This window comes from Diabrotica virgifera, chromosome 4 (assembly GCF_917563875.1).
Source record: "Diabrotica virgifera virgifera chromosome 4, PGI_DIABVI_V3a".
NCBI classification, from domain to species: domain Eukaryota; kingdom Metazoa; phylum Arthropoda; class Insecta; order Coleoptera; family Chrysomelidae; genus Diabrotica; species Diabrotica virgifera.
In genome coordinates this window covers 168,568,327-168,590,460 of record NC_065446.1, presented here as the reverse complement: position 1 = coordinate 168,590,460, position 22,134 = coordinate 168,568,327, and the positions used below count along the sequence as shown (strand labels likewise).

At 32.6% G+C, this 22,134-nt stretch overlaps 1 protein-coding gene across 1 annotated transcript in view; it reads left to right on the top strand.

Annotated features, from left to right (window-relative positions):
- Window positions 1-22,134, top strand: part of LOC114339207 (ankyrin repeat and IBR domain-containing protein 1-like) — a 202,730-nt gene that overhangs the window by 20,060 nt on the left and 160,536 nt on the right. The window contains exon 3 of the mRNA XM_050649788.1: window positions 12,920-13,099. Coding sequence (XP_050505745.1) covers window positions 12,920-13,099 — 180 coding nt within the window. The remainder of the gene's footprint in view (window positions 1-12,919; window positions 13,100-22,134) is intronic.

The following is a 22,134-nucleotide window of genomic DNA, read 5'->3' as shown; positions in this document are numbered from 1 at the left end:
AGCTTGAAAAGGAAGAAGATAAAAGAAAAATCATGCGAAACAAAATCAAATTGAGAAATCGAGAAGAAGTTCCAGTTTATATCAACGATGACCTATCAAAGAATGACAGAATTGTACAGAAACGTGTCAGACAAAAAGCGGAAGAACTAAGAAAGGAAGGGAGGAAAGTGAAAGTAGGGTATAAGATAATATATGCTGATCATGAAATATGGCGCTGGGATGGAATGAACCAAACGTCGGTGGTAGAGACCAAAGCAAAAAACTAAGCAATAGCAATGAAAGGAAACAAAGTACGACGAAAAATGCAAAGAAGAGGATTACGAACTATGGAAATAAAACAAATCAAGACAGCAATAAAAAAGAAAAGCCGAAAAATGACAAGATACAGTTTGCAACAGAGATAAATAAGACGGAAACTAAAAGATAACAAAAAGAAAACTAAAGTCAACTTGGGTACATGGAATGTAAGAGGCACATACGAAACAGGGAAACTCAAAGAATTAATTAGAGAAATTAAAAGATATAATGTAGAAATAATAGCTTTACAAGAGACAAAAAAATTGGAGACCGAAATAGTAGAAATAGAAGACGTGGTATTTTTTAAAAGCGGGGGAGAAACCAGAAGGTTAGGAACATGTTTTATAATACAGCGAAAATGGAAGGAAAGAGTAATGGCATTCCAACCAATATCAGATAGATTATGCACAATAAGATTAAAAGGGGACAAACGAAACATAAGTATAATAAATGTACACGCATCGATTGAAGATGACACAGAAGAAGAAAAAGACGAATTCTACGAGCAATTGGAAAGAGAATATGATAAATTACCAGGGTTTGACATCAAAATAATAATGGGAGACTACAACGCCAAAGTCGGAAGAGAGAATATATACGAACACATAATAGGGAAATATAGTAAGCATGAGGTGTCGAACGATAATGGCCTAAGAATAATAGGCTTTGCAACAGAAAGGCAAATGGTGATAAGAAGCACACAATTACGCCGAAAAGATATATATAAAGGAACGTGAATTTCCCCTGATAAGAAGACAGTAAATCAGATAGACCATATTTTAATAGAGAAGAAGCCTGCAAACAATGTAATAAATGTAAAGAGCATGAGAGGGGCGGACTGTAACTCTGACCAGTACTTGGTGAGAGCAGAATACAAAATAGTGCATAACATAAAGCGAAACAATAAAACAACGGAAAAAATTGGAAAACAATTCAACATAGGACTACTAAAAGATAACAACACACAGAAGAAGTATGAACAGGGAATAACCAACAGACTAATCAGAAAACAAGAAACGTCAAGCCCAGACAAACAATGGCAAAATATCAAAGAAGCAATCTTGAACACAAGTAAAGCAATCTTAGCGAAAACCAAAAGAAAACACAAAACAAAAGATTGGTATGATGAAGAATGTCAAGAAGTAGCAGAAGCAATAAGAAAAGTAAGACTCAAAAATCTCACAAATGACGAAGAAAGCACTAGAGAAGAATACAGAGAATTGAGAAAAATCATGAAAAGAAAATGTAGAAGCAAAAAGAGAAAATACAATGAGAACAAACTGAAAGAAATAGAAGAATAATTAAAAAAAAAGAAAGAGGATCATTCTACCAGGAAGCAAAAAAAATGGAAAGAGGATATCAAAAAAACAACCCATATATGAGAGATGATAAAGTGATGTTGCTAAATGAGCACGAAAAAATAACGGAAAACTGGCAAAACTATTTCACAGAACTGCTAAATAAGAGCGAAGTACAAAAGGAAACAAGCCATGAAATTGAAGATGATCAGATAGCAATAGAAATACCCACAGAACAAGAAATACAGAACGAAATAAAGAGCTTGAAAAATAACAAAAGCCCAGGAATAACAGAAATGTCGGCCGAAATGATAAAATCAGGAGGGAAAAGACTACAGAAAGATATATATGACCTGATAAAAAGCATATGGGAAGTAGAAAAAATGCCAGAAGAGTGGACCATAGCAAGAATATGCCCTATACATAAAAAAGGTGATAGAATGCTATGTGAAAACTACAGAGGTATCGCACTATTAGAAATAGTTTCCAAAATCTTGGCACAAAGTATAAGGAAAAGGCCAAGTCATTATTGGGAAAAAATACTGGTGGAATACCAGGCAGGTTTTAGAAACAACAGATCAACGACTGACGAAATATTTGCCTTAAAAGAAATACAGACTACCTGTTACGAGCATAAAACAGTACTATATGTTTTGTTCATAGATTTTAAGCAGGCTTACGACACAGTAAATAGACAGCAGATGTACGAACTGATGAAAGAACTGGGGATACCAAGTAAAATTTTTAGGATGATAAAGATGACGATGGAAAACACAACAAACGAAATAGCTTGGAAAGGGTATACATCCAAAAAGTTTGAAACCAAGGAAGGATTACGACAAGGAGACCCACTATCAACAATGGCATTCAATCTAACATTGGAAGGAATAATCAGGAAAAGCAGAATAAACATGCAAGAAACAATATTTAAAAACGGCCACCAATGCATAGCATTTGCAGATGATCTGACGCTATTAGCAACAAGCAAAAAAGAACTACAAAAGTTAATGAAAAACATAATAACGGAAGCCAAAAAAATCGGACTTAAAATAAATGAAGAAAAGACAAAGTATATGATAATGGGAGAGATCCAAAAAGAAAAAGAGAATAATATCATAGTACAAATAGATGGAGAAAAAACATACTCGTTCAAAAGACCCAAAGAAATAATTTACCTGGGGCCAAAATAGATGAAAATGGTCATGAAAAAGGGGAGATAAAGGCAAGAATAGCTAAAGGAAATGAAAAATATGGAGCATTACACACATTATTGAAATCCAAATACGTATCAAGAAAAACAAAAATAAGAATTTATAAGACTGTTATCAGACCTACAGTAACATACGCAAGTGAAACATGGGTGCTCAAAAAGTCAGAAACAGACCTATTAGAAAGATGGGAGAGAAAAATGCAAAGAGCAATATATGGAGGTGTGAAAATAGAAGGTCAGTGGAGAAGAAGGACCAATAAAGAATTGGAAGAACTATGTCAAGAGCCAACGATTACGACGACGATCAAAGCACAGAGAATACGATACTTGGGGCACATAGAGAGAATGGGAAGTAAACGAATGCCAAAAATGGTACTCTCGCGAAGACCAATACCAAAGTGGAGGAAAGGCAGGCCAAGGAAAAGATGGAAGGACAGTGTATATGAAGACTTAAAGAAAAATAACATTGAGAGATGGAAAGAACTAGTAGTGGACAGAAGGAGATGGAGAGAGGTGGTGAAGGAGTGTATAAAAAGACTGAAGTGTATTTAAATAAAATTTACAAGTTTTATAAGTTATGTAAGTTATACTAAGTTATTTATTATATTATTTATGTAATCAGAAATGTAAACATTTTAGCCCTAAGCCTACAAGGCCTGTTGCGCTTAATAAATAAAAAAAAATAAAAGGTAAAATGTTCTTCTATATGTAAAAAAATTCAACTTGCTATCTGCTTTATTTTCAGTCCTGCAAATATTTAAAAAATTGCATTTTTTTGCGAAAGCTGTATTGCAAAATTATTTTTTCCAAATCTACACTGCGAGGTATAAGTTAGGGATATAGAAAATTATGCTCAATTTCATAGTTGATATTTTCGTGAAAGAATTAACGAATTCCGCTATTTTTTTTTATTATTTTAGAATTTTCTTTAGTCTCTACAGAGCTGTGCAAAGGTTTACTTAAACTTCTTTTTTGTAGTTATAGCGGGTGGAAGAAAAGAAATATTTTTCTGTGTTAAGTTTGAGGCAGCATGTATGGAGGAGAGGTACAAATGTTAGTATATATCGAAATCGTATTGTAGTTTTATGTTTTGTGAAGATTTTGTTTTTTGAATGAAACTGATATCTATAGAAACAAAGGAAAAAGGGGATATTACTCTTTAACACGTTGACGAACAGTGCGTCAAATGTATAAGCAAGTGTTGTAACCCTATATGTATTTTGCAAAGTAGAATAGGGAAAATTGCAACGTCTTTAGAGGTTGTGTCACATTACATCAAAGGAAATACGACGTCTATAGACGTTCTGTACGTCAACGTGTTAACATGTGTTTCAACTGGAACAAAACTAAATTAACAATAAATAATAACATTTAACAAAACTGTAAAAACAGAAAGGCACATAACGTAAAGAGTTCTTACCGACACCTGTATGAGTTATTTGTCGACCAGGTAAGCGATATGCACAGCACAACATAAGAGAGACGAGATTGTTTAATGGAGGTCTTGTGATGTTTTGGGGTGGAATTTCCTTGAGGGTAAGTACGGATTTGTTGTCTACGTCGAGGCTCTTTAAATAGCGAGAGGTACATCCCACAGATTTTTTTCTTTGGACACTCTTTTGCTTTCGCACTATACATAGAAAATAATTTTATTTTAGTGCTTTGCTAAGACATAGCCTCCTTACGTATCGCATGTCGTCAGCTAAAACACATATCAAAGAGAAAAACCGTCTAGATTCTTGGTTATTAAAGATATCATATAAATCAAAAAAATAAAATATTCGCAAAATATGGCACTACAATATAATATCGATGCTACCATCCTTTGTAGCTTTTCCTCCCTACAGGGTGTCTCAAACTTTTGTTTCGGTTAAAACACATATTAAACTACAAAACTACGTCCATTTTCTTTTTTTTTATAAAGATATCAGGGACATTCAAAAAACAAAATGTTCATAAAACATATGACTACAATACGATTCCCATGTGTACTCATATTTGTACCTCGTCCTCCCTACAGGATGTCTCAAACTTAACATAAGAGAGACATTTATTTTCTTCCACCCGGTATAACTACAAAAAAGAAGTTTGACTAAACATTTGCACAACTGTGTAAATAATTAAGACAAATCTAAAATAGTAGGTTAGATACTTAAAAAAATTAGCGGAATCCGCTACTCTTTTCAAGACAAACTATGTAATTTTCTATATCCGTAAGTTATTCCTCGCAGTATATTAAACCAATATTAAAGAAATTTACAGTATTGTTTGACTATATCATAATGTTTTTCTGGGTAAAATGTAAAGTTCTAAGTGTAGCATAAACTGTTGAAAAACGTAAAATGCGAGTACTTGTTCTTTTATGGAATTTTGGCAATTACTGCTATTTTGCAACAAGGGTGGCAATTTTTAAAATCTTTAGCAATCCTATCTTGTAGGAAATTTAATTACGCAAGTTTTATGCTAGTGCATCTTTTCTCGGAAATAAATACTTTTAAAGTTATAATAAAAAAACCAAGAAAAAAATCGAATTTTTTCTTCATTTTTTGACATTTTGGTTATTTAAACAATGTTCCGGACCATTTTGAGTGGGAGGATAACTCAGTTATTATTATATGAGTTACTTTCAAGCAATTTCTGCAAAAAAATATGAGTCACTGGACTATTAGCCAAAAGAAAAAGCACTTACACATTGGTGTATACAAACTTACATGTGGCTTCTTCTTCTTCTTCTTAGGGTGCCTGTTCGTTCCGAACGTTGGCGATCATTCTGGCTATGATGACTTTGTTAGTTGCTATACGGAGTAGTTGTGTTGAGGTCTTTCTATACCATGCTCTCAGGTTAGCAAGCCAGGGGGGCCATCGTCCTGGGGCCATTTTTTGTTCAATTTTACCTTGTAAAATGCACTGGAGTAGCTCGTATCTGCCTTGATTTCTCATTATATGCCCTAAGTACTGCAGCTCACGGCCCTTCAGGATGTTGACTAAATCTGAGGTTGTGTTCATCCTCCGTAGTACTTCTTCATTGGTGACTTTGTCTGTCCATGGTATCTTCAGGATCCTTCTGTACAACCATAGCTCAAAAGCTTAAAGTTTCGATAGAGTTTCCGCCTTCAATGTCCACTTTTCTACTCCGTATAGAAGCACTGAGTACACGTAACATTTAAGGAGCCTTATTTTTGTTTTTAGAGTGATGTCGTGGCTCTTGAACACAGAGCTCATAGTCAATAATGCACACTTTGCCTTTCCGTGGCGACTGCCCAAAAACTTACATCGGTCAAACTGTTAGAACCTTTAACAAACGTACAACAGAACACAAATGGGCTTTGTGTTCAACAGAACGCAAAGTGTAGACTAATGAGAGAAATGACTAAAGTTAGATGTATTAGAAAATTAATTAATATTAAATATCATTTAATATTAAATTTGGTCAAGATTTTGTAATATCGAGTAAGAAAGTATAAAATTATTTTTGGAAATATTAAGTGAACTAATTCTTGAGCTAAGGATGATACCTCAGCAGCCAGTACTTAATTGCTAAAACACAATTTGATTGTTGAAAATTACAGAAATAAAGATCAGAATAAGCTAGGTGTTGTTCAGTAAAGATGTTTTACTCTCCCTTAGCTGCTTAACATTGGAAAGAACCTTAAATACTACCGTCCTTACTTCCCAATATAAAAATAAATTCTGCGTAAGCACTTGACCTTTAAGATCAAAATCATTCTTGTTATCAAGTTGACCCATTTCAATTTCTTCATATTAAAGGCCTTCAAAATTCAGGCTAATTCAAAATAAAGGCCTTCTCTCTATTGTCTTTTCTGCTTATGTGGTATTGGGCACTCTTGCTTTTCTTAACCAAAACTGAAAGATGGCTGATTGGCTGAATCAGTGCATCCTCTTCTGTTTTCTTCTTTCGAAATTTCCTCTACCATTATTTTCCATTCCTCTCTATTTCTCGCTCTCTGTTTGACTTCTCTCCATCTCAGGCCAATTTTTTCATAATCCCTTGTTACAGTTCCTATCCTGCTGTTATCGGGTCTTCATATTCTTCTTTTTCCATCTGGTTGGTATTCGAGTGCCTGTCTGGTTATGTTACTTTGGTCCTTCCTTAGATAGGGCAGTCAATGAGGGTATATGGCTCCGAATTCCATCCTACTATAGCGATTTACGTGATATTTCCACAGTAAGTGGGGAATAGCCCAAGAAATAAAGTCTACCCTATGCCGATGTGTGCTCTTGTCTTGGGGGCGGTTCCCACCCCTTCTCGTGGGTGGAAAATTTTTTGCTTAAATAACTACGGAAGTTGCTAGAGAACCTAATACTAAGCAAAAACTGTTCTATAATTTTTTTTTGAAAACTTGAAAACTCAATTCTTTTTGAGTTATTCCTGGTTGAATATTTTCCATTTTCATTGAAACATAACACCTTTTCAAACGGTTTTTTGCGAATACCTTAAAAACTATGCATCTAACTAAAGAATATATATAAAACATTTTTGTATCTTATAAAATAACAAAGAGATTCTTTCCTTTATGAATCTTATAGTTATAACAAAAAAAGAGATATGGTAAGCGAAAAACTTGTTTTCTTGGTGCATGCTCAAATCAGTGTATTTAATTTGAAATAACAGAGAAACGGTCGATTTTAGGTATATAATGCTTCTAATAACTTTTGTTGTGCTTAACAAAACCTTTAAAATAAGCAATAATTAATGTCGATTACATTCAAACTATGCGAGGGAAACTGTAAAAAATTTGATGACTAACGTAAATTAAGATAAAAATGAGAAGTGTATTTAACCCTTCATCCACAAGAATATAAATTCATCGTTTTCCTTCTACAATACATTTTACTATGGTGTTCTTTTTATGTTCAAAAAGTTGGGTGGGTTTAAAATGAATGATTTTTGAAAAAAATGAGATCAAATTATTGAGCGCATTTTTAAATTTTTTAAAAAATCTTCCTATTTCTCCATGTAACTCGAAAATGATAAGAGATGCCAAAAAAAAGATGCCATACAAAAATGTAGGTTTCTTCTAGATAAACAATTTGATTTCATTTTTTATAAGAGTATCTCTTAACATTTTCAAGTTACATGGAGAAAAAGTAAGATTTTTAACAAAATTTAAATATGCGTTCTATAATTTGCTCTTATTTTTTTTAAACCATTCATTTTAAACCCGCACAACTTTTGGAACATAAAAATAACACTGCAGTAAAATGTATTGTAGAAGGAAAACAATGCATTTAAATTCTTGTGGATGAGGGGTTAAATATACTTCTCAATTTTTTTCTTAAAGTTCGTTAGTCATCAATTTTTTGCAGCATATCTCGCTTAGTTTGAATGTAATCGACACTTAAAATTGCTTATTTGAAAGAATTTTTCAAGCACAATAAAAGGTATTGGCAGTATTATACACCTAAAATCGACCGTTTCTCTGTTATTTCAAGTTGAATACACTGATTTGAGCATGCACCAAAAAAACAAATTCTTTTTACCTACCATATCTCTTTTTGTATTATAACTAGAAGATTGAAGAAGAAACGAATCTCTTTGTTTTTTATGAGCTACAAAAATGCTTTATATAATTTTTTTAGTTAAAGGCATTTTTTTAAGTTATTCGAAAAAAACCGTTTGAAAAGGTGTTATATTTCAATGAAAATGGCCACTTTTCAACCACGAATAATTCAAAAAGTATTGAGTTTTCGAATAAAAAAATTATAGAACAGTTTTTGCTTAGAATTGGGTTCTCTAGCAACTTCCGTAGTTGTTTAACCAAAAAATTTTCCACCCCCGAGAAGGGATGGGAACCGCCCCCAAGACAAAAGCACACATCAGCATAGGGAAGACTTTGAATAAGGAGATATTTTCAGACTATTCCTAAAATGTCATTGAAATCCATGCAGTAGGATAGAATTCGGAGGTAATAACCTGTTCTTGCTCTCATTGACTGGTGTAAGAGTATGTCCAATCCATTTTCATTTTCTTCTTTTAATCGTGGCTGTTTTTTTTCTCTTGTTTTGTTCTTCTCCATATATCTACTTTTGTTATTTTTTCCGGTCAGTATATTTTAAAGGATTTTGTTCAACGATTTATTTATAAAGGTTTGTCTCGTCCTGTCTCTAAGATTCTGCGCCATACAATAATATACTCTAATATACAGCCGTAAAATATTTTGATTTTCCCGTGTATCCCGAATATTACGTGTGTTTCAGATTTTCTATATTATGCTGTGCCTTTACTATTCTTTTTTCTACATCTGATCTACTACCGCTTTTTTCCATGATAAATCCCAGATACAGTCGGAAAAATGAAAGAATACCCATGAACGATCACATCAATCACTTATTTTGTATTTCCTGTCTTTTTCTATAATAAACGTTTGTTATTTATAGAAAAAGACAGCAAATACAAAATAAGTGATTGATCTGATCGTTTATGGCTGTTCTTTCATTTTTCCGACTGTATTTAAAGTTATCTACCTTTTCCATTTTTCTTCTATTTATTTCAATTTTATTTTCTTGGTTGCAAAAAAAATAATGGCCTTAAGCTGTCCTTATTAGAATTTATAGAAATTGATAAATCAAAAAATATACATGTAATACTGAATGACTAACTTGAGAAACAGGTCTCCTTTCCTAAATTTATTCAGTTAAATGTTAAATTTGTTAGTTGAGAAAAGCTTTTTTAAAGAGTTTATAAAGCTCTACTTCTGTTTTTATAAAAAAAGATTTCAGCATCAAATGTAACCAATTTACGCTCAAAATACAGTTGGTCTCTTTTGTTTTGGCAAAAAAGATCGGAAAAATCACCCTCTAATTAGCAACTTAAATGAAATAATCGTTAGCACTCCACAAAGTTGCTTTATTTATGTTGTGTTTATATGATATGTAAGTTTAATCGATTCAACGTGTTTATTTTTGAAAAAAAAGGTTTTAATGTAAAACTTTTAATGTTAAAAAAAATTTTTTTTTTCAAAGTAATTTAAAAATCATTAGAGGTACCAAAATCTCAAAAAATAAAAAAAAATCGGCTTTGATTTTCTGAATAACTTATATTTTTTTATTTTCCTCTAAGACAAATATTGGTTAAGATTTGGTGTTTCTAAATTTGCATAAACTCGTAATAAGTGACTCGTTCAAGCCCTCTCAACTACAGCCTTTCAAAAATAAGAACTTTGAACCGATGAAACTTACACATCATATAGACCATACATACATCAGTAAAAAAACCTGTAAAATAGTAACGAACAAGTTCATTTGAGATGCTAATTAGGGGGTGATTTTTCCGATTTTTACCAAAAAAAAAACAGGGGCCAACTTTATTTGAGCGTAACTTGTTTATTTTGAGGCTAGAATTTTTTTTATAAATCAAAAATATCCTTTTTTAAACACTTTAAAAAAGTTGTATTGAGCTGTCCCCAAAAAGTGTTTAATTTTTTGGTTATTTCACGTTAAAATATTCGATTTGGAATTTGATGAATATGAACCTATTTTTAATCAGCTATAACTCTACTTCTACTAAGTCTAAATATCTAATACATACACCATTTTTTTTTCAATTTTTGGACATCTTGGCTATTAGTGCACCCTATGTAACGCACAGCTGAATCTTATGTTTGTGCGTCACAGTGTTGCCATGCCATTTCTTTCATAATTTTAATCAATGTTAAATGTACCTACAAGAATAATAGAATAAGAACGCTTACTTCTCCGTCATTATACTAGGTAGAATGACAAATTAGGTGCCAAATGAAAGCTTATAATCCAATGATAGTACTAAAGGTGAGAAATTTGACCTAGATTCGACATTAGTCGACATTAAAAGTTGCACTAATTTTTTTCTATAAAACATTTTGATCTAAAACTTACCAGAAAACTTCTTAGTACTCTCTACTTTCAAATAAACGTGATTAAGAGGCTAAATTTTAAACTTCGTCACACAACTTTTGCGATTAAACTTTGCGATGCACAAATCCGCATCTTTTTCTTTGAAAAATTCATAATTTTTATCATGATAAGAATAAAAACTTGAAGCAGGCACCTTTATCTTCACAAATGTTAGAGCTATGTACTGTAAAAATTTCAGAAAAAAATATTAAGATGGAACGGAGTTGTAGCGAGATAAACGCAAAAAAATGAGTTTTTTTTTAGGTTAAAATTGCGATTTTGGCAATGTTTCCCTACATAAAATTCAAAATAAACCTCATTTTCGTTTTCAGCACCCTCGAAAATATAAAGTATGAATAAAATTAGCCATTCACCCCTCCGTGGTCAGTGTCTCGAAAACTAAGCTCTTTTTTGAGGGTGTCTCGCTCGTGTATAATTTCACAAAAAATTGTAACGTGATAGTATGAAAATATAGATGATACGGCAACGGTGTTACAAGTGATGGTCGGATCCAATGCCAAAATCTACACAGACATATTTTAGGGTGCACTAATAGCCAAGATGTCCCAATTTTTTACAGGCTATATTTTTGCTAAATGTTTTTTTATAAAATACTTACTTTTTGAGTTATTTGCGAAAAACCGTCTAAAAACGTGGTTATTTTATTGAAAAATGAATACATTCCCCCGGGAAGGGGTGAAAATCACCCCCAGGGAAAAAGCACACATCGCCACAATATCACTTCTTTTCTTTGACTTGTTAGCTATGCGTAGCGTATGCCAAATTTCATGTAAATCCAAGCGGATCTTTAAAATTTAGAGGTTTTGCAATACATATTTTACCGTTAAAGAACGTACAATTAGTCCAGAAGGTCTGATTCGGATTTTTCGCAGTCACACTAAAAAACGACCCCTTTTAACAAATTTGCATGTTGCCAGGACCAAAAGTGGGTCAAAAATTTTTAATACTTTTTTTTGTTTTTTCCTAATTTTTTTTTTCATGGAACAAAGTTTTTTTAGGTTTATTGGATCATTTAAAACAGAAAAGATCTTCAGTGACTTTTCTCTAAAGTTGATAGTTTTTGACATATAAGCGATTAAAAATTGAAAAATTGTGAAATCGGCCGTTTTTAACCTTCAAAAACTATGTGAAAAACTTAAAATTTGAATGTTACCAAAGTAGGTAGATATTCTTTTAACATCGATTGATGAAATCCCGAAGAGTTTTTTGCAATACAGTATTCAAAACTCCTTTGTTTTTTAATTTCTAATCACGCGTGCGCGACACTATTTTCCAAAAAAATTGTATTAAATTAAATTATTTGACAAAAAAGAAGTAGAAGGACACCCTGTATAAATAATTATATAAATGTTTATATTAATGAATAGAGAATTGAAGAACCTTTCAAATGAGCTAGCACACGACCCCTATTCTCATTTAAAAAAATCATCGATTACGTAATCACGCCCAGATGGATGACGTCACTAGTATACCATATATGCCACAATATCATAACTTAAAAATAAAAATCGATCTGTTTCGGGATTTTTCCTTAAAGTCGCCGCTTTACGAAATAACGAATTTATTCCTTTCATTTGCACCATACTGTCGCATATCGGTGGAAAATAGTGTCGCGCACGCTTGATTAGCAATTAAAAAACAAAGAAGTTTTGAATATTGTATTGCCAAAAACTCTTCGGAATTTCATCAATCGATGTTTAAAGAATATCATATCTACCTACCTTGGCAACATTCAAATTTTCAGTTTTTCACATAGTTTTTTAGGGTTAAAAATGGCCGAATTCGCAATTTTTCAATTTTTAATCGCTTATATTGTCAAAAACTATCAATTTTAGAGAAATGTCACTAAAGACCTTTTCTGTTTGGAATGATCCAAAAAACCTAAAAAAACTTTGATCCATGCAAAAAAAAAATAATTTTAGAAAAAAAAAAACAAAAAAAAAAAGCTTTAAAAATTTTTTGGCCCATTTTTGGTCCTGGCAGCATGCAAATTTGTTAAGAGGGGTCTTTTTTGAGTAAGATTGTGCAAAAAATCCTCATCGGAATATTTTTTCTAGCGGATGCGCAGTGGCTTTCTAGACTAGACAAAATCTAAGAATACTTACTTTGTTAAATCATTCGTGTATTCGACATTTTATTTTTGAATAAAATTGTGTATATTTTTAAAAAAAGTAATTAAAAGAGACATCTTTAATTCTAGGAAGGAAATACTGCTTTACACTATGCCGCACAAACTGGATTAAAAAGATGTGTGGAACTTCTGTTAGCGCATGGTTCTCCCCTTTTTGTAGAAAACAACGACAAACTAACTCCATGTGATTTAGCAATGCGAGGTTCCTTCCACGATATTGCTAGATTATTGGAAAGCAGAATGGTTTTTGTGAGTATACCTATATTAAGAAACAAAATAAAGAAATATGTATTGTATTTTTATTATACAGTGTATTAATTCGAAAAAATACCACCGGCTATAATTTGGTCCCTATAATAAAAAATCTAAAATTATGCAAAAATACGTGAAATTTATTTGTGGGGGAGACATTTGGTAGATGAATTTTCAACTAAATTATATCAACCCTTTAGCGGAGGTGCACATAACCCCCAAAATCTTTAATGGAAAGGGGTGGTGAGTAATACCTCATTTTAAATCACATAACATAAAATGCATTATATTTATTTTTAGTAATTTTGGAAAAATAAAGTAAAACCGTAAAGATACTAAGTATCGAGTTAAGAACTATAACAGTCTTTTTTTGGAGTATTAAACTCCAAATTGACTTTTTTGTACTATTGGAGTAGGTATTTTCAGTATTTTTGAAAAAAATTAAGTAAAACCATAAGCATATTTTAGTGTCGAGTTCAGAACTCCAAATTGTTTTGGAGTATTAATTCTAAGATTTTTTCCAAACGTGCTGAAAAGATATGTAATATATTGTATTATTTTTGAAAACGTAGTTGAATGACCTTTAAAATGAGGTATCACTACATCCCCTTTCCATTACAGATTTTGGGGGCTGTGTCCGCTCCCGCTAGAGAGTTGACATAATTTAGCTCAAAACTGGTTTGCAAAAGGTCCCCCTCACAAATAAAGACGCATTTTTGATATTTTTAGATTTTCTATAAGGGTCAAATTATAAAGGGTTGTACCTTTTCAACTTGACACACTGTATACTTACGTTACACGGTATACACTGACAAAAATGTCGAATATTTTGAAATTATCACCTGCAGTGAAATTGTTTGTGCTGTAATTCTTAGTCATACCAATGTCATAGAAATAGGATTTCTTTTCAAAATGCGATGTTTTAAAGTGTCATATAAATTATCGATCAGATTTAAATCTGATGTGGGCTATATGGTGGCCAAGATAAAATTTTTAAATTGAATCTCATCAAGGTAAATATTCATTACTCTAGCGACATGAAGACGTGCGTTATCGTGCATTAACACGAATCTGTCATAACCAATATGGCTGGCAAATGACCAAACATGATCTTCTAAAATGTTTTCAATGTAAATGTCAGCTGTTATTCACTCAATTACGTCCACAAGTTCGGTATGTCCTTTCCGAGCAATACCGCTCCATAGCACTATACCGCCACCATCAAAAGTAACGCTTTGTATGAGGATGCAACTGGCATACCGTTCGCCAAATCTTCTGCATACGAAATTTCGTCAATCTCGCTTCCCTATAGGGAACAAATTTACATTGAAGTTGATTGACTTTATATGTAAGGCCTTGTTCAGATAGGGCGGTTTGCCAACGTTTGACGCCGCGGTTTACCTGAAAAACTAAACCGCCGCGGTTCGAGTTGCCAAGAAACAAATGGAAGCGTACATATGCAACCGATCCGTCGTCAAACCGCGGCAGTTGTAAGTTTACTAGGGGAGGAATGAGACCGCCAGTCAATCGCTCTCATGTGTACGATGCAAACGTCGGCTAACCGCGGCGTCAACCGCTGGCAAACCGCCTACATGAAAACAAGCCCTAAGTTAGAAGGTAACAATATGCCGCCGCCTGTGGTAATAATCCAGCAGTCAACTCAGTAGAGCTTGCTTTTTATTTGCCTAACCATGTAACCCGTTTAATAATTAAATGTTGTACTGATTAATTTAATTTTTTATATTCAGTCTAGAAACTGCTCCTAATAAGAATAGTTGTTTTAAGCTCAAATATTTTTTCTAAATACTTTTCGAAATTTTCATAGTTAAGTGGCGCAGTCAGTAGAATGGTCAACCGTCTTTAGATAATATAAATTCCGGTTCATTTTAATTGCTTGTATGACTCATAACTTACTCAAATGTACATTGACACTACAATCTTGGACGTTCCGAGTTAAGTTTGCACGGTAATTCACCTTCTTCTTCTTCTTCCTGCTTCCTTAATAGGCTTGCACCTGTTCGATCTTCAGATGTCTCCTCGTCAGATATCCAGGTTGCCAGCTTATCTCTTCTTTGGCCATCGTACACTCCTTCCGCCCTTTGGTGATCTGTCTCGTGCTATCTTTACTAGTATTCCTTCTTCCATTCTGCTTATAAGGCTATACCATTCTTTTTTCTTTTCAGTGTCCAGTCATTTATGTTCTCTATATTACAGCTTTGTCTGAGGTATGTGCTACATTGTCTGTCCCATAATGATTGTTCTGTGATATCTCGGACAATTTTCATTTCACACGTTTCCATCAGTATTATCAGTATTTTTGTCCTTGTGGTGTCAGGTCTTGTTTCCTCAGTGTAAGTCGTAATTGGCCTAACTACTGTCCTATAACTATTGGCCTTTTTTTCTGTCCGTAGATGAGTGTTTCGCCAGATATTTTGTTTAACACATCCTGCTATTCTGTTGGCTTTATATATTTGTTGAACAACTTCCGCTTCTGTATCTCCATAACTGTGCATTATTACTCCCAGGTAGCTGATATTTCTTTCTTGCTGGATTATTTTGTTGTCCACTTTCAGCTTGCATCTTATAGGATCTTTAGAGATTACCACACTTTTTGTTTTATTTGGTTATATTATCATGTTGAACGTTGTTGCTGGTATATTAAATTGATATAAAAGTCTCTGTAGGTCATCTTCACTCTCTGCAATAAGTATGGCATCATCTGCATAGCGTACTATACAGATAATTTCTTCACCCATTTTGTACCATAAACTTACATAATTACATAGGTTTTTGACTTTATGAATAATTTCATCCATGATGAGGTTAAACAGCAGCGGGTTCAATGAGTCTTCTTAACGTATGCCTCTTTCCACTGGTATCGGCTGTGTTAGTTTGTTATTAATTGTGGCGGCTGTATGTCATTTCTGCTGTATATGTTTTGGATAGTCTTAATAATATCTGATGGCATTTCACCTAAAGTGAAATTACCTTAGGTTATTCACCTAAGGTTGTTAAAATATTTACAAATTAGAAATTAACATTGTTTCTAGTTGTTTACATTTCTGTGGTACTTTTCTATTCATTAATTAAGAGTGAATTACCTTGCTACATGGAGCTGAAGGTAAACGGTCATAGAAGTATGTAAATGGGCTCTGGAATAGTTAAAAACTGCTACGACTAGGCTTAATTTTGAATAAATAGTTACGTCAACAAACAGAATTTTCGAATTTTGGACGATACCTCTGCAAATAAGATACAAGAACGTCCAATACACCCCAAAAAGCCACAGTTTGGTGTGGACTTTGAGCTGGGTGGCCATCGTTTCATATTTCTTTGAGAATTACTTTGGCCAGGCCATCGCCGTAAGCGATGAGCTCCGATTGTTACGAACTTATTTTGGTCCAAGTCTACTATTGATGATATAGATACCAACAACATCTATCTATTTGAGAATATAGTTATTTCTCGTAGAGGTGATGTGAAATGGCCAATGAGTTCGTACGATTTGGCCACGCTGTACTCGTTTTTGTGAGATTTTCTTATGTAGCAGGTCTATTGAAATAAATAGTAAACCATAATGGACCTATTGATCTATATTGGTAAAATTGAGCCTAATTTATGCGCCAGTCATGGAAAATTGGACATTTCGCGGAAGCCGTGTCGGATATTTTAACGACGTTATTTGAAACATAAAAATATCGAAAGGCTTTTAAACAAATAAAAAATTTCCATAACAGTTCACATACTTTACCTTATTTTAAGTCAAATATAATCTGGCAAGGTTATTGGAAAATAGGCCATTTAAAAAAAAAAGTTATATACCAGCAATTTTATTGTGGAAATCGAATCTTATGATTGTATATATTAATAATATAGGTTTACAAAATCCGCAGATATTGTGTTTTTTTATAAACAAGTTAGCGCTCCGAAATAGTGTTTTTTTTTCATTTATTGATCTGTAACTCCGAAGAATTTAACTTTACACCAAAAACACACAAATAAAAATATAGCGTAATGCACTGAGATATTCTTTTCCTGATTTTCTTTGACGACAATTTTCTTCGGAAAATCCGGGTTTTCCCAACAAAATCTTTTATTTTCAATTGAAATTTTAGGTAAGTTATTATTTATCAATAATTAAATAACTTGGTGACAAGCTTTTTTGGTATAGATTATATTTCCAGAAGCCAGTGGAAGAATTAAATTATTTTTAATTAACAACTTACGATCACAATAATAAGCATAATAATTATTACGATACACCAGATTAACTATGATTTTCGTATAAAAAGACACTATACCTATCTAACGTACTTTACAGAACTGAGTTTGGACTATTTGAGCGGCCTCAGGTATGGTGTAAAAACAAATATAATATCTCGGCAACTATTAATTACTTAAATTAAATTAAGAAAACGGCATTGGAAAGGACGCGGCAAGACGCTTCTTTTAAAAGAAAAAAAGGTTCATTGCGATCAGTGGTTGCTGAGACTCAACCGGTCAAATTTAACCGGTACTTGCGATCAAGTTATAAACAATTCTTCTTCTTAAAGTGCCGTCTTCTTAACCCTCCGTTACTCGCACACAGTGTGTGAGACTGGTTCGATAAATAACTTCCTGTAACTCTGATTGTAGTGGAGATTTTGAATTGCTGCTGCGTATACCTCTTCAGTCGTCAGTCAACTATGTATGGGTGAAGTCTACTTGCAGTGTAAAAAAGAGTATTGTACTTTTATTACTAGGCAACACCTGTGTGCGAGTATTTGTGCACAAATTTTTGTGTTTAAATCAGACATCGATAGTTTTAATTAGTTAGGTAATTTAAGATACTTCTCTTAGTTTCAATGTTTATATATAGTCTGGGCTGATTACCGGAGAATAGGCCATTTTTGGGAAAAGTTATTTACCAGCAATTTTATTGCTGGAATCAAATCTTATGAATGTATATATTAATAATACTAATATGCAAAGTCCGCAGATAGTGTGCTACTTTTTTATAAACAAAATGGCGCCCAAAAATTGTATTTTTTTTAAATTTTTGTTCTATAACTCCAAAGGTTTTAACTTTAGACCAAAAACACTCAAACAAAAATTCACCGCAATTAAATTCTGCATAGAGAAGTGTTTTTTTCGATTTACTTCGACGAAAACTTTCCCCGGAAAAAGCGGGTTTTTCCAACAAAATCTTTAATTTTCAACTAAACTTTTAGATAAGTAGTTGTTAATCAATAATTAAATAACTAGGTAACGTAAAAGCACTTTCCGTACGTATTATAATTCCAGAAGCCGATGGAAATTGAATGAACAGTTTAGCAACAATTGAAATGTTAATTAAAAATTTACGATCGCTATAATAACGACAATAATTATGATGCATAAGAATAACTATGATTTTTTCATAAAAAGACACTATACCTATCTAATATACTTTACAGAATTGAAATTGGACTATTTAAGCGGCCTCAGGAATATTTTAAAATTATAAACAATTTTTTTTGCTTATAAACAAATAGAATATCTCGGGAAATATTAGACTAAATTAAATTGTCAAAATTGTACTCGAAAGGTAGCGGCAGGACGCTTCTTTTAAAAGAAAAAATGTTTAATTATAACGAGTGGTTCCTGAGATACAACCGGTCAAAATTGACCGAAATTTACGGCAAAGATATAAACAATAGGATCATAATTTTAAACCATCACCTTTTTGTTTTTATCCTCTTTTTCCACACCAATTTTCGTATCTTTAGAATCCTCACAACATATATATTATTATAATAAAAACTATCGATAATACGTGTGAAAATTGCCAAAAATAGCAAAATTCCAATCAAAAATTAGGTTGGAGAAAATGTAACCCTCAAAGTTCAAAATCGGTATACGTTAAAAAAATGCATTTTCTCGGCTTCCCATGGAGCAATTTCCTTCATTCTTTTTTTGTTCCCAAGTAACTCGAGTAGAGCCATCGAACTAACGCATTATTAAATGTCAAACTTGCTTTTGTTTTGTTATAATAAATTAATTTATTTATTATAACACAATATTTTAATTTGTTTAAATAAAAATTGTTTAAATAATTATAGAGCTTTCAAATGAGATTTATGTTTTTAACTTTAAAAAATACACTTGTAGTAAATTTATCTAAAAAAAGCCTACAACAGGAAAAAAATATGTAATTTTCTGTTCTTATAAATAAATTAATCTATTATAACAAAACAAAAGCAAGTTTGACATTTAATAATGCATTAGTTCGATGGCTTTACTCGAGTTATTAGGGAACAAAAAAAGAATGAAGGAAATTGCTCCATGAGAAGCCGAGAAAATGCATTTTGTTAACGTATACCGATTTGAACTTTGAGGATTACATTTTCTCCAACCTAATTTTTAATTGGAATATTGCTATTTTTGGCAATTTTCACAGGTATTATCGATAGTTTTTATTATAATAATATATGTTATGAGTATTTTAAGGATATGACAATTGGTGTGGAGAAAGAGGAAAAAATTAAAAGGTGATGGTTTGAAAATTATGATCCTATTGTTTATATCTTTGCCGTAAATTCCGGTCAAATTTGACCGGTTGTATCTCAGGAACCACTCGTCATAATTAAACGTTTTTTCTTTTAAAAGAGGCATCCTGCTGCTATCTTTCGAATACCGTTTTCACAATTTAATTTGGTTTAATATTTCCCGAGAATTTATATTTGTTTATAAACAAAAAATTGTTTATAATTTTAAAATATCCCTGAGGCGGCTTAAATAGTCCAATTTCAATTCTGTAAAATACATTAGATACGTATAATGTCTTTTTATGAAAAAATCATAGTTATTCTTATGCACCATAATTATTGTCGTTATTATAGCGACCGTAAATTTTTAATTAACATTTTAATTGTTGCTAAACTGTTCGTTTAATTTCCATAGACTTCTGGAATTATAATATATACGGGAAGGGCTTTTACGTTACCAAGTTATTTAATTATTGATTAACAACTACTTATCCAGAAGTTTAGTTGAAAATTAAAGATTTTGTTTGGAAAAAACCCGCCTTTTTCCGGGGAAAGTTTTCGTCGAAGTAAATCGGAAAAAACACGTTTCTATGCAGAATTTAATTGTCGTGATTTTTTATTTGAGTGTTTTTGGTCTAAAGTTAAAATCTTTGGAGTTATAGAGCAAAAATTGAAAAAAAACACGATTTTCGGGCGCCATTTTGTTTATAAGAAAAGTAGCACACTATCTGCGGACTTTGCATATCTATATTATTAATACATACAATAGTAAGATTCGATTCCAGCAATAAAATTGCTGGTAAATAAATTTTCCTTGTATTTTGCTAATTAGCCCAGAGTAATATTGTTTATTTATATATAGATATGGATTACGAGAAGGAGAAGCAAAGATTATTAAAATAATTTGAGGAAGTATTGACTGACGAGGACACGTATGAAAAAGATGATGAACAAAGTTACTTTTGATTAAAATAATATATTGTTGACTCAAACGCATATCTACAAAATTATATGATCATATATTCATTAAATAATATAACTGCACGCAATTTTGCAAATTTTTTTTTTAATATTGCTGACCCATATTTTTGGACCCGTGCTCGAGTATTCGATCAAAAAAATTGGCGGGAGTAACGGAAGGTTAATGGAGGTTGGCTACTACAATTGCAAACCCTTCTCTGTCTTCAGCTGTTAGTTTTTATTAGCTGTTCTAATTAGCTCTTCAAAATTTAGCCCTGACCATTTTCTAATATTTCTGTGACACGATAGGCTTTTCCTTCCTAGTCCTCTCTTTCCCTCGATCTTTGCTTTCACTATAAGTTGAGCACATCGGCACTTATTATTTCTCAGTATGTGGCCTAGTTATGATGTTTTTCTTAATTTCATTGTGTTGAAAACTTGTCTTTCCTTGATTATTATATGCAGCACTTCTTCGTTTGAGGTATGCGATGTCCATGAAATGTTGTGGATTCTCCGGTAGATACAAAGGCCTCCAATTTATTTACGTTTTTTTTTTAATGGTCCGTGTCTCAACTGCATAGAGAAGAGTCGACCAGACTTAGCATTTTGATAAACGTAATCGAATTTCGAGTTTTATTTGAGAATCACAAAGCAGTTTTTTTATTTTGTCGAAAGATTTTCTGGTCTGTTATAATCTGCATCTTATATATAGATCAGGATTTAGGCTGCTACCGATCCAACATCCCAGGTACTTAAAACTATTGACCCTTTCTAAAATGTGCCCATTTATTTTGCAAGGTTGATACGTTTTGGTTTTTTCCGATTAACATCACTTTACTTTTTTTAATGTTTATTTTCATACCAAATTGCTCACAGGTCAAGTTGGTCTTGTCTATGAGTCGTTGTAGACCCAAGTCAGAATCCTCAATCAACACCGTATCATCGGCGTATCTGATGCTTTTGATATTTACGCCATTCACCCTGACTCTATCTTTGGAATAGTCCAGTGCCTGTTTAAATAGAAACCCGGGATAAAGATAAACATCCTTGTCTAACTCCCCTCGATCCTAACTCTGGCGTTTTGGTTCCAGTACAAGTTTTTGTAATTTGATCTCTTTTCCATCTAAACCGACTTATAAACAACAGGATGGCAATTTTCGAACCATCGCCGTTTTATTTCGGTCCTCTTTCTACATACAAATTTTCATATGTATAAGAGACCCCTATCATATATTTTAACCCGGCACCTGCCACGTGGCTTTGCAAGGCGCCAACTGCCACGTGGGGTGCTCACAGCACCCCTTAAAAGTTTTGTGTGATCTACTTGTTTAAAAAACAAAATAATGTGTTGAGTAACACAAGAATATAAATAATATTATATTACATACCTAGCGGGAAAGTAATCTATTTCAGCCGAGCGGCAAGGTACGCGAGGCTAGAATGAGTTATGAGTTCCCGCGAGGTTTGTATACTAGTTTACTCACAATCGGTTAGTAGTTTATGGATTTCTAATACACACAATCTACCAATAATAATTTCGTTTCAAATATCTGTATCCATTTTCAT